Consider the following 14,519-nt stretch of genomic DNA (forward strand, 5'->3'; position numbering starts at 1 on the left):
GTTACGTTTCAGTTCTTTAGTTTAGGGATAATTATCTAAGAACTTATTCGATCAAATCTTCTCTATATGAGTTTACGTATAGTATGTGGAGTGAGAAGTTGTTTTTAACTTTTCATTAAAGTACGTACCCAAAGAGATAAATTGGCTTTTTAGTTAAATGAGTTTTGGCGATCTAAATCTGTCGGTGGAGCTTGGATTATGACTAACCTTTCGATGTTTAATCTGCCTTCATATGTAACAAAGAAATGATTAACCAAAGAGCTCTAAATTGAGTAATATAGACAACCTGACAGCTGAGTGTTTAAGATGTTTATCTTGTTATTATGCATAATCATTTTGAAGAGAACTGTCATCTTAATCTGTCAAGTATTCGGTTTTTGAAAGTTGCACTTGAATCAATTAACATGTGTGTATGTTAGAAGTCCTTGATACGGGCAGTGGTTTCATGTTGTTTGTTATGGAACCACTCAATCTTGTAGAAAGTTATGAAACAACCACTGAGAGCATCTCTAATGTAAAACTCCATTTTTTCATCCAAAATGGAGTAAAAGTAAATATGGAACAAAAATGCTCCAACCCTATTTCATTTCTTACTGCTGATGGAGATGCCCTAACTAAACAGTTTCTTCCTCACTACTACTTAAGCTTTATCGCATTAATCTCAAAACTGTGAGAGTTATGCTCTAGTTTCTGCCATTACTGCCGAATTTGAAGTTCTCTCATTTGATGGTATCATGGAACACTACAAGAAAGCAGCTAGTTTCTTACGGACGATTTCGTCGGAAATCCGTCGGAATAAGCCATTTCCGACAAATTTCCGACGAGAACAGTCGTCGGTTATAACTCGTCGGAAATAAAAACACTACAAGAAAACACACCAAATTCCGATGGAGGTTCCGACGGACACCAAGGTCGTCGGACATTTGCGACGGAATACTGACAAATTTCCGACCAAATCCAAAAAAATGAAGTCGTCGGAATTCTGTCAACCATTTCCGACGGAATTCCGACGACATACGGTTCGTCGGAATTTTCCGACGACTTTTCGACGACATTCCGATAAAAAATGTAACCGTTGTAGTCGTCGGAAGTTCGTCGGTATATTCCGACGGAATTCCGACGACATTCCGATTAACAGCAAAGTCGTCGGAATTCCATCGGTATTTTCCGACGGAATTCCGACGAACCATGTGACCGTTGCCGACAAATACATATGACCGTTGTATAGCCGTTTGGGATTGGACAATTCCGACGGAATTCCGACGGACTTCTTTATATCCGTCGGAATTTCGTCGGAAAGTCGTCGGAGGTCCGTAAGCAATTTCCTATAAATACAACCCCTCCTCATTCAACTCATTCACACTTCATTCTCTCTTCATTCTCTTTAGTCATAACAATTCCGTGAAAATCATGTCTTCAGAAGTTTATTATCGTTCGTGGATGGATAAACCTCATTTGGATCCGAACACCAATTTGCTTACGGAAGAATACGTTCAAGGGATTGGAGAATTCATGAGGCTTGTTCAACAGCAACCGGATGCAAAAAGTGGTATGTTAAGATGTCCCTGCTCTTCTTGCAATAATAATAAGGTTATAAAAGAATTTGATGTTTGGACTCATTTGTATATGAAAGGGTTTTCACGTAATTATAAAGTTTGGTACCTTCATGGGGAAACTGGTTATGAATATGGTAGTACTAGCGAACCTCAGCCTGTTAGTGAACCTCAGCCTGATATTAGGTTAGAAGAATCTAGAACGGATATAGATTATGGTGTAGGTACTGAGCAGATGGTACATGATCATTATAGAGGGGAAGAACCAAACCCCGAGTCTAGGAGATTTTTTGACATGTTGGATGCAGGAAAACAACCTTTGTATCAAAATTGTAGAGATGGTCATTCAGTCTTATCATCTGCAACTAGATTAATGGGTATTAAGACAGACTATAATTTGGCTGAAGAATGTATGGATGCGATTACTGATTTTGTCAAAGGTATTCTACCTGAGGATAACCTTGCACCGGGTTCATACTACGAGGTTCAGAAACTTGTTGCAGGTCTTCAACTACCGTATGAAGTGATAGATGTATGTATTGACAACTGCATGATCTACTGGAGAGCGGATGAGACACGGAATGTATGCAAATTTTGTGGGAAACCTCGTTATCAGGAGACGAGGGGAAGAGTTCCGATCCCATTCAAAAGAATGTGGTATTTGCCTTTGACGGAAAGATTGAAGAGGTTGTATCAGTGTGAGCGCACAGCAAAAGCAATGAGATGGCATGCAGAGCATTCCACAAATGGTGAGATTAGACATCCTTCAGATGCAAAGGCTTGGAAACATTTCCAGTCAACATATCCAGAATTTGCGGAAGAGAGAAGAAATGTTTATCTTGGATTATCTACTGATGGTTTCAGCCCATTTGGAAAGCATGGAAGGCAGTATTCTCTATGGCCAGTTATTGTGACACCGTACAACTTACGGCCGAGCTTGTGCATGCGACGAGAGTTTTTGTTTCTCTCAATTCTAGTCCCCGGGCCAGATCATCCTAAAAGATCACTAGATGTGTTTCTTCAACCACTAATATATGAGTTGCAACAACTATGGGCGCATGGTTTTGAGACATACGATGTTTCGCGCAAAGAAAACTTTCAGATGCGGGCAGTACTTATGTGGACAATAAGTGACTTTCCAGCATATGGTATGTTATCTGGATGGACAACACATGGGAAGCTATCATGTCCATATTGTCAAGATGACACAGATGCTTTCCAACTAAAGAACGGAAGGAAAACGTGTTGGTTTGACTGTCACAGACGATTTCTACCACCTGATCATCCATACCGCAGGAGTAAGACTTCGTTTACGAAGAACAAGCAGGTGTTTGATGGTCCACCTGAGGAAGTTAGTGGGAAAGATTTGTTGAAGCAGTTTAGGTATTTTGATGCAGAAAGGACGCCAGATGTAGGTGGACATGAAAACATTCGAGTCAATGCGGTTGGAGAGCTACATAACTGGCACAAAAAGAGTATTTTCTGGGATCTACCATATTGGGAGAGTCATCTATTGCGGCATAATTTAGATGTCATGCATATTGAGAAGAACTTCTTCGATAATCTGATGAACACAGTCCTTAACATCCAAGGTAAAACGAAGGATAATTTGAAGTCAAGGTTGGATTTAGTCGATATTTGTGATCGTTCTGAACTTCACGTTGATGAGAACGGTACGGCCCCTTTTCCCATTTATCGGCTAGATGGTGCTAGAAAAGAAGAGTTCTTTGATTGGATTACAGAGAAAGTGAAATTTCCTGACGGATATGCATCAAATTTGGGGAACTGCGTTGATAGAAGCGAAGGAAAGTTTACTGGCTTGAAGAGTCATGATTGTCATGTAATTATGCAGCGCCTCCTTCCGTTTGCCTTTTCAGCATTATTGCCACGTAATGTTCATGAAGCAATTGCAGGGATTAGTGTTTTTTTCCGTGACTTATGCAGCAGAGTATTGACTGAAGAGGGTATTAATAATTTGAAGACAAACGCACCAGTCAGCATGTGCAACCTTGAGAAGATATTTCCTCCATCATTCTTTGATGTAATGGAACATCTTGCTATTCATCTCGCAAGAGAATTGGAACTTGGTGGTCCTGTGCAGTACAGATGGATGTATATTTTTGAGCGTTATATGCATCATCTGAAGAAGATGGTCAAAAATCAAAGCAGGGTGGAAGGATCTATAGTGGCACAGGTGATCAATGAAGAAACTGCAATCTTTGCTGAAAATTATTTTCCACCAGAAGTGCAAACAAAACACCGAAGACCTGCTCGGCATGATGATAGAGGGGAGAGAGCAACATATCATGTTACTGTCCCAAGCATGTTCAAGGAAATAGGACGACTTAGTGGAAAATTCACGAAGCGGAGACTTACGGACACTGAGAACGCTCATTTGCAAACATATTTGCTCACCAACTGTGAAGATGTTCTACAATATGAGAGGTAAAAATATTTATTCATTTATTGTTAGATTAATATTCAATAAATTTATTTCATATTGATAATATTTTTGTATATAGTGTATATATGGCGGAGTTGCGTATGACTCACAGGCATGCAACAGAAGATGAGCTTCGACAACTTAGAGATAACGGATTTGCTGCGTGGCTTCGTAGTTATGTGAGTCATATATCCTATTACCCTATGCAAATGATTAGTTTAAATTTAATATATATAAACTAATTAATTTTGCAATCATATATGTTTTTTTTTATAGGTGAATGATGGTTTGGCCAGAGGTCTTGTGTTCGATGATTGGATACGCGAATTTGTGCAGGGACCAAACTATGTGGTCAAATCATATCCTAAATTTTGTACGCGAGGATATGCATTCACAAGGAAAGGTCATTCTAAGACAACATATGATGCTGGTGTTTCATCTTCTTCTGGTGACGATGTCTACTACGGCAACATAAAAGAAATATTGGAAATCCAATTTCCTGGAATGGTTGGATTGCGTTGTGTAGTATTCTATTGTGATTGGTATGACACCACCCCAGATAGAGGAGTGAAGATTGATGCGTTTGGTGTTACATCAGTTCATTCGCGGCGGAAACTTCAATATTATGATCCCTTCATTCTTGGTTCGCAAGCTGATCAGGTATGTCAATATATTCATAATTTTTTACCAATATAATTAATTAATGTTATATATTGAACTAATACTTTGTATAATTGATATGTATAGGTGTGCTACATCAGTTACCCTCGGGTGACGTACAGAGACGATCCATGGGTTACTGTAACGCAAATCAACCCAAGAGGACGAGTGGATGGAACTTCTGATGATGATGAACCATTGCAACCAGAGTCTACCAGCAACGCCCAGGCAGTTGAAGATTTGGAAAATGTTCAACTCGTTGAGAATTTGACTGTGTTTGGACATGATGCTGTCGTACATTCAGAGCCGGAAGCCGAGGTTGGGGAGTTTGATGAAGATTCAGAAGATTCTGATTAGTTTTTTTTTTTTTTTTTTTTTTAATGGTCCGTCGGAAATCCCTCGCAATATACCGACGACATAGCGACGACAACGGGTTTCATTGAAAATTGGAAAGGTCGTCGGTATTTCGTCGGAAAATACCGACGACATTCCGACGAACTTGTCGAGTTCGTCGGAATGTCGTCGGTATTTTCCGACGAAATACCGACGACATGTTTTTCTATAAAGTTTCAATCATAAAAATCTATAAATTTAGATGCCAAAACTATGAAAATAACACATAATAAGTGTTTAGTATAGTATTAGATCGCAACCGTTCAAATATAACAACTCATTAAAATATTTATGTATGCATATCATTGTTTTCATAACATCTCATCTTAACATTATGTACTTATACAATCATATTTATATAAGCTTACACTACAAAAAATATTGTTGTGTAAAATCGTGTTATAAAACATTTTTATTGTTAAATCTTTATGCAAATACTATATATATTATCAAAGGTTTGGATTTTGCATTTAGAAACTTGAAAAGAACACCCTAAACACTAAGTCGTCGGAATTCCGTCGGAATATACCGACGGAATGTGTCCGTCGGAAAATACTGACGGACACGTTCCGTCGGAATTTCAATTAGCCCGGGAGAACCAAACCGCTTGAAAATTTTCGCGAATCGGCATTTGGTATATTTTAAATATACCGACGGAATACCGACGAACCCGTGTCCGTCGGAATCCACGGAAATAAAAACCCTTCTCCTTTCTTCTTCGTTATCTCCGCGGCCTCTCTCTCTCTCAAAACTCTCCGGCGATTTCGGCGATTTCGGCGACTCTCCGGCGATTCCGGCCTCTCTTCACCGGCGAATCCTCTCCTCACCCTCCTATCTCTTCCCCAAACCCCAAATCATGTAAGAATCATCCCAAACCTTTTTTTTTTCAATTGTTTAGGGTTTTGGAAGTTGATCTCGGATTTTAGGTTGTTTGATTGAACATTTTAGGATTGAATGGATAGTTTAGGATATATAAGTTAGGATTGTTGTTTTAGTTTTTTTTGGAACATTTTTTGATTTTTAAAAACGTTTTTTGATTTTTTAAAACGTTTTTTTTTATTTTTAAAAACGTTTTTTGATTTTTAAAAACGTTTTTTGATTTTTAAAAACGTTTTTTGATTTTTAAAAACGTTTTTTGATTTTTAAAAACGTTTTTTTGAAAAAAATATAAATATTTAACACCATTTTTCTTCATTTATAAATTTTAACAACATTTTTCTATATTTATAAATTTTTTATAATTTTGTATACATATATATATATATGTAAATCATGTATAGTAAAAATTTTAAAATTTTAAAATTTTTTATATTTTTTTTAAGTTTCCACTAATAAATATTTAACAACATTTTTTTTTTAAAATATAAATATTTAACAACATTTTTCTTCATTTATAAATTTTTAACAACATTTTTCTATATTTATAAATTTTTTATAATTTTGTATACATATATATATATATATATAAAAGGTTTAATAGTTTTTTTTAAAACGTTTATAAAACCTTTTGTAAATATATAAATGAAAATATGTTTGATGGGTTAATTTTTTTTTTTTAGGGCCGAGGATGAAGCCCGCCCCGCAGCCCGTCTTCGACGTAGTTCGGTGAGCGGTTCCCGTGCATCGGTATCGTCTCATGACTCGGTTCCCGCATATATTCCCGCTCCAGCTCCCTCTGCCCCTCACGCTGCCCCTCACGCTGCTGCTCAACAGGATCCGGGGGTCATGCCGGTTCATCTATTGGTTCAACAACCAGGTCGAGAGCATCTCCCGTTTCTCCAACTCAACCCACGACGAGGCCATAGCACTTGGTTAGTATTTTTTTTTATTTGTACCGTTATATTTTTTGCTTTAATTAACTTGCTAACTTGTATTTTTTTTTAAAGGTTCACCAAGTCGAAAAATGGCATTAGCCGGAGCATCAACCAGATGATGTACTCCATGCTCCGTTTTGGATATCCAAAGTGGAGTGTGATCCCTTCCGACGAACGAGAGTTGTGGTTTCGTCAGTTTGCGGTATAGTAACCCTTCATTTTTTTTAAGTTTTTACATTTTTTTACATATATTTACTTATTAAATTGTGTTTGTTTTGTAGCAAGAGTTCAACTGGCACTCCGATCTTACGGAAACAGTCCGTAAGAAATTCAACGAAAAGGCCATGGACTCTTACACAAAGCAGATAAACGCGTGGAAGACAGTTTGGCAGAAGAACAAGAAGCCACGGTTCATCAACGGGGGGTGTGGGAGCAGTTGATAGCTCATTGGGAGAGGGAAGACACTGCAGAGACGTCTTCTAGGAACTCCAGGAACCGGAAGAGCGATCGTGGCGGGAAAGGTATGTATGTGCACAACCTCGGCGCTTGCTCCATGTCTACTAAGGAGGATGAACTTGTAAGTTTTTTATTATTATTTATCTTTATATTTTTTAAATAAATATTTTATATATTTTTTGGCTAATAATGGCGGTTTTTTTAGATCGAAGCAAATGACGGTAATCCCGTTGATCGTCTCCAACTCATTAAGGTGGCTCACACTAACAAGACGACGGGTCAAATTCAGGACCCCGTGATCAGAGGTGTAGTTGATTTGGTGGAAGCTGAGATAGTTTCTCAATCTCAGCCTCTCTCTGATGACGGCGACTCCACGGGAGCTTCAACCAACCTGTCTCTATTGCAAATAAATGAGATGGTTGAAAAGGTAATTTTTTTTATTAATATATTTTTTTTATAATGTCGATTACTTACTTGTCCATATTTACTTACTTTAAATATTTTTGTAGGCGGTTCCTAAAAGGAAAGGAGGCCGTTTAGTTGGGTTGGCCCGTCGTGCTTCTTCGTATCCGGCATCTTCTTCGCAAGCTCCGTATGCCGATCCCATGATTCTCGAGGAGCTACATGACAAAGATGAACGGATTGGGGCATTGGAGGAGCAGAACACCACTATCCTTTCGGAGAATGCCACTATCCGTTCGGAGAATGCCACTATCCTTGCTGAGTTGGCATCCCAGAAGAAGTTCAACACCGAGATTATGCAGAAGCTAGATCGTTTGATGTCTTCGAGTTCATCTTAGTTTATTTCGGCTTTATAAAACTTTCGGAATGTTTTTTTTTTCTATTTCGGTTTGTATGAATTTTAAACTTTATGAATGTTTTTTTCCTATTTCGGTTTTTATGAATTTAAATTTTATAATATTATTAGTTTTAAATTTCCAATTTTTTAAATTTATTAATATCAAAAAATATATAAAAATGCAAAATTAATTTGTAAAAAAAAAAGGGTATATACCGACGGACAACGGTCGTCGGAATATACCGACGGACATATATCCGTCGGAATTTACCGACAAACTCATTTCCGTCGGAATATACCGACGAACGTGGTTCGTCGGTATATTCCGACGACCGATGTCCGTCGGTAAATTCCGACGCCCAAAGTTCGTCGGAATAAACCGAGGAACCACGTTCGTCGGAATTGTAGTTTTCCGATGAACTCTGGTCTCGTGTAGCCGCATCGTAATATCGTCGGAAGTTCGTCAGAATGATGTTTCTCGGTATTCGTCAGAAAGTCGTCGGAATTTCTGACGAAATTCCGACGAATTTTTTTTTTCCGACGAAAAGATACCGACGGACGGGTTCGTCGGAAATTCGTCGGAATAGACCGATTCCGACGAATTTCCGACGATTTCGGCCATCAGAATCCCCCTGTTTTCTTGTAGTGAAATTTCGTCAGAATTTCGTCAAAATTTCTGACGAATTTCCGACGAAATCCGATGGACATATTTCTGCCAAAATTCCGACGAAAAAAATTCCGACAAAACTCCGACAGACAGAATTCCGACGGACAAATTTCCGACGAAATTCCGACGGACAGATTTCCGACAAAATTCCGACGAACATATTTCCGACGGACTTTATAAATTATTTTTTTAAAAAATAAAACAGATTTTATTTAAATATTTTTGGTAAATATTTTTAATTCATTAAATATATATAAAATTTTAAAATTAGAAAAATGTTTTTTTAAGATAATTATTTTTTAAAATCATTTATAATAAATATTTTTAATTCTTTATATATATATAATTAAAATTAGAAAAACATTTTTGTAGTATAATTGTTTTTAAAATCCTTTATAATAAATGTTTTTATAAATTTTTAAAAATATAAAATGGTTTATAAATTGAAAATATTTTAAAACAAGGAGAAAACGTTTTTAAAAATTTTTAAAAACTTTTTGTAATTGAAACCCTTTTCTACTAACTGAAAAACATTTTAATTAAATCTTAAAAAACACAAAAACATTTTATTGATTGAAAAGGTTTTTAAAAAGGTGAAAAGGTTTTGATAAATTTTAGAAACCAGAAAACGTTTTATAAATTATAACAAACTTAAAATGTTTTTTATAGAAACTTAAAATGTTTTATAAAAAGCTTAAAACGTTATATAAAATTATAAAAACGTTTTGAAACAATAAAAGATAATAAAAACTTGAAAGCATTATATATATATATATATATTTTTTTTTTTTTAAATAAAAATTTTCAATAATTATAAATACACAAAAAATGTTCTTATAAAAATATTTAACATATAATTTCTAAAATCTTAACATCTAAAAGTTTCAATCTACAAACAAAACAACAACCTAAAACAAAATCTAACAACATATAACTCCTAAAACTATCAATTCTATCCTAAATCTTCAGATTCAAAACCTAAAATCCATAATTCTAACATTCCAACCTAAAAAAATGTAATCTAAAGAAGGGTTTAGATGACTTACATGATTGGGGAAGAGATTTGGAGGATTTGGGGTCGGAGTCACAGATTTGTGAGAGAGAGAGAGAGGAGTAAGACCGTAAAGATTGCAGAGGAGAAGAGAAAAAATGAGGAAGAAGAAGAAGGGTCGGCTTATGTATTAAAAATAAACCGACGGACAGTTTCCGTCAGAATTTCCGTCAGAATTCGGCCGGTTCTATTTTAAGCGGTTAATCAAATAAAATTTCGCAAATTTTCTTCCCGGATAAAGTGAAAAAGTCCGACGAAATTCCGACGAAACCTGTTCGTCACATTTATTTCGTCGGAATTCCGTTGGAATGTTTTGAGAATATCGCCAAAAGAAGCCTCGAGAAACTATGAGTTTCTGCATGTCTTTTGATTGGTCGGGGTTAGAGTCCGTCGGAATTTCGTCGGTATTTTCCGTCAGAATTTGGTCGGAATTTTCGACGGATTTCTGACGGAATTTAGAGAAATAAGAATTTGGGGTTTCAAAACAACAGTCTAATGATCACATAGAAATCTTTGATAGTATGTAAATGATTTATAAGAGATTTAACTAAAATAATTACTTGTTTCACTCGATATTATACATAATCAAAATCTACTCTTATATTACCGTAATATGTTTGTATAAGTATATAAGTGTTATTGGAGGATGTTACGAATACGTTGATATGTATACATAAATAATTTTATTATATGAAAAACTTTAACGGTGTGAACTAATTTCATATTATAAATTTATATGTGTTATTTAGATATTTTAAGTATCGAATTATACATTTATAATAACTTTGCAAATCTAAAATCTGTTTCGTCGTGGAAAATTCCGACGACATTCCGACGAAAGTCAAAAACCCGTCGGATTTCCGTCGGAATATTTCGATGGAATTCCGACGAACTTCAAATCCCTATCGAAACCCCAAAATTATAATATTCTGTCGGAATTTTGTCGGATATTTCCGACGACCTGAATTTCGTCGGTATTTCGTCGAAATTTTCCGACGAAATACCGACGAACATGAAATTATATGTTTCGTCGGAATGTCGTCAGAGAAAACCGACGAAAATATTGTCCGTGAGAATGTTGCGTGTTTTCTTGTAGTGGAAAGGCTCAAGTTTTTTACAAATTGTCTATTTTATGTACTGGTTTAGTCTGGTTGGATACACTTAAAATTGATTCCCAATTTGTATTTGGTTTTAAGCTAGAAAAGATTTGATAAATCTAATGAGTTTATGAATAAATTTTGATCCGATCTCGGTTAAAAGTAAAACATACGTCTTTGGATATGTTTGAATTATCAAGTCACCGTTATTCTACATACCCCCAATATTTCAGAATCCAGAGAGTCCATTTTAATCTTAGATCATGATGTATTATTCAAATGACATCATCCCAAAGAAGAAAGCATAGCTAAGCATGCTGCTCTAAGCGCACCCGTACATACTAACAAAAAGTATACGACATCAAGAAGACGACACAGTTTCACATTTATGCAATTAGCATTTTGACAATGGTGTTATTTGATTAGTTAGGTTATTAACCGTAAATAATTTTTAAAGTATTTAAATAATTACATTACAGCAAATAATTATATTTTTCTTATCGTAATTTCGTGAGTATATATATATATATATAGTCCGCATATGGTGGTGTGGTGATTGATTAGTATTTAAGGATGTAAACAAATTTTTTATTTTATGAAATTAAAATTTATTGATCTTTCTAAAGAATAATGACTAATATGTAATTTTGTTTGTGAGTACATAATCCGTCTTTGTGTACAATATGTCATCATATTGCTATATAATTTCCTTCAAAAACTCTATAAGTAATGACTACAGGCATGGATCATACATAATGGTGACTTTTCTTTTTTTTGGTATAAACATAATGGTGACTTTTCACCAAATTTCTTTAAAAATACTAATAAAGATTTATTTAAGTCTTTTAAAGCTTGGAAAACTTTTTCATTTTGTATTTTCAAATATTTTCCAGATGAAAGAAACTTGATGGAAGACAACTTGTTAAACGTTTTCTTCATAAAGAGTGACAAGGAAAGGAGGCTCAACTTGTAGACGAAGGTATATTATTTTACCACAGTTGACTAGAACAAATAAAATATCAACGAACAAAGCGATAGAATAATGATTTCGTCAAGAAAAAAATGACTTGTGACTCATACTTGACTGAACTTTTGTATCTGAAAAATCTTTAAGTGGCTCCTCGCAAGCCTCTATAAACAATTTTCTACACCCTTCACCTAATCCTAGTAACTAAGATCGTAAACGACAAAGCCTAGTGACGTTATTTATAGTAATAAACCCTAAAAGTATATTAAAACTAGTTAAGAAACAAAATAATCGTAACGATTCCACGACATAATAATATTCTAGATATATATGGTCAGTTTCCTTTAAATTAATCAGAGGTTTCGTGCAACCTTCCTCGCAAGCTCGAGAGTGCTATAAGAAGAACGTAATGGAGCAATGAAACCAAACCAGAGAGCACACACTAGCCAAGTCTCAAAACACACAAAAAGCTATTTCGTGCTACACAAGCTACTGATTTCTTGACATACAAGAAACCAAGAAGATGTTTGAAACCGGAGCAATATGGGGTATAACCGGCACGACGGTGACGAGCTTTATGTTCATTTGGGCGATTTACTCACAATACGTGCCTCGCCATCTCCGAGTCACCGTGGAGAAATACGGCTACAAGATGGTCGGATGGGTCTCTTTCTACGTCCACATCAAGTTCACAGAATACACAGAAGAAGGTCTCAAGAGAAGCGAGAACTACGACGCCATACGCAACTATCTATCCACCAACTCAGCCGCTCGTGCGCAGAGGTTAAAGGCTAACGAGTCAAAAAACAGCAAGTCCTTGGTGCTTAGCATGGACGACCACGAGGAAGTTGAAGATGAGTTCAATGGTGTGAAGGTGAAGTGGTACTCCAATGTGAAAGTGACTCAGACTCAGTCTAACTACGGTCGAACCAGCTCGGACGAGAGAAGGTTCTTCACGCTTACTTTCCATAGGAGACACAGAGGGATGATCATTGAGACATATCTTAATCATGTGATAGATGAAGGGAAAGCTATAGGGTTGAGGAATAGAGAGAGGAAGCTTTACACTAACAACTCAAGCTCAGAGTGGTATCCTTGGAGGTCAGGTAAGTGGAGCAATGTCCCTTTCCATCATCCCGCGACGTTCGAGACTTTGGCTATGGATCCTGAGAAGAAAGAAAGGATCAAGAAGGATCTGATAAAGTTTAGCAAAGGGAAAGATTATTACAAGAAGGTTGGGAAGCCATGGAAGAGAGGCTACCTCTTGTTCGGTCCCCCCGGGACAGGGAAATCGACGATGATATCCGCGATAGCGAACTTCTTGGACTATGATGTGTATGATCTTGAGCTAACCACCGTGAAGGACAACTCAGAGTTAAAGAAGCTGTTGCTTGATACAAAAGGTAAGTCTATCATTGTGATTGAAGATATTGATTGCTCTCTCGATCTTACGGGGCAGAGGAAGACTAAAAAGGAGGAAGATGAAGAGGATGACGCGGAGAAGAAGAAGGAAGCTGAGAAGAAGGAGAAGAAGGAAGCTGAGAAGCTTAGTAAAGTGACACTCTCAGGGCTGTTGAACTCCATTGATGGGTTATGGTCAGCTTGTAGTGATGAGAAGATTATTATATTCACAACGAACTTTGTGGACAAGCTTGATCCAGCTTTGATAAGGAGAGGGAGGATGGATAACCATATTGAGATGTCTTATTGCAAGTTTGAAGCATTCAAGGTGTTGGCTAAGAACTACTTGGATATTGAGTCACATGAGTTGTATGGAGAGATAGAAAGATTGCTCGAGGAAACCGATGTGTCTCCTGCTGATGTTGCGGAGACTTTGATGCCGAAGTCTGATGAAGATGATGCAGATGTTTGCATCAAGCGTTTGGTCAAGACTGTGGAAGAAGAGAAGGAGAAGGCAAAGAAGTTGGCTGAGGAAGAAGAGAAGAGTAAAGCAGAGAAAGAGGAGAAGAGGAAGAAGAAGAAAGAAGAGGAAGCGGAGAAGAAGAAGATAGAGGAAGAAGAGAAGAAGAAGACAGAGGAAGAAGACAAGAAGGAGAATGAAAAGAAAGTGAAGGGCTCGGAGGAAAACGGCGACGTTTCTGCAAGTGGTATCAAGTAAAAAGACATGACGACGAAAAGAAGTGGCGCATGATGAATCTTGGTTTATTGTGTGTAAGGTTGAACTTTGGGTGAATATCTTCTTGTGTTTTGAGAATATCTTTTTAGAACTTTGGGGGACTATCTTTCCCAGACAAGGTTGTACTCTGGCATAGTGTTATATTGTGTCACTACACAAATTGAAACCAACCTAATAAATATTGTTAACACAAAATGACACAATCATTGTGTATTAATAAAATCAGTATTCTATAAATTTTCAATTTCTTATGATCAAGATAACAACAAAAGAATCCCCAAAACAATTATTATTTTTCCATTTTCTTGAGTATATAATTTTATTCCTAAGTTTCTGATTTGTTTACAAATATTTTCTTTCTTTTTATTGGATTTATTTTTATCACTAAAACTGAATATTATTATTTTGAGAACGAAATCTCTTTTTCTTTTTGAATAGAGTGAATCGGGTAGAAACCCAAAACAAATTGTGATATTAGAGAA

The 14,519-nt window shown here is 36.2% G+C and overlaps 1 protein-coding gene across 1 annotated transcript; it reads left to right on the top strand.

Moving 5' to 3' along the window:
- The first annotated feature begins 12,196 nt into the window (after positions 1-12,196).
- On the top strand, positions 12,197-14,274 carry LOC106402022 (AAA-ATPase At3g28510-like). The gene has a single exon (XM_013842654.3). It carries the CDS (start codon positions 12,424-12,426, stop codon positions 14,017-14,019), a length of 1,596 nt encoding a protein of 531 aa, XP_013698108.1. The 5' UTR covers positions 12,197-12,423; the 3' UTR covers positions 14,020-14,274.
- Positions 14,275-14,519: the final 245 nt, after the last annotated feature.

The sequence above is a fragment of the Brassica napus genome, chromosome C9 (assembly GCF_020379485.1).
Source record: "Brassica napus cultivar Da-Ae chromosome C9, Da-Ae, whole genome shotgun sequence".
In the NCBI taxonomy this organism is placed as follows: domain Eukaryota; kingdom Viridiplantae; phylum Streptophyta; class Magnoliopsida; order Brassicales; family Brassicaceae; genus Brassica; species Brassica napus.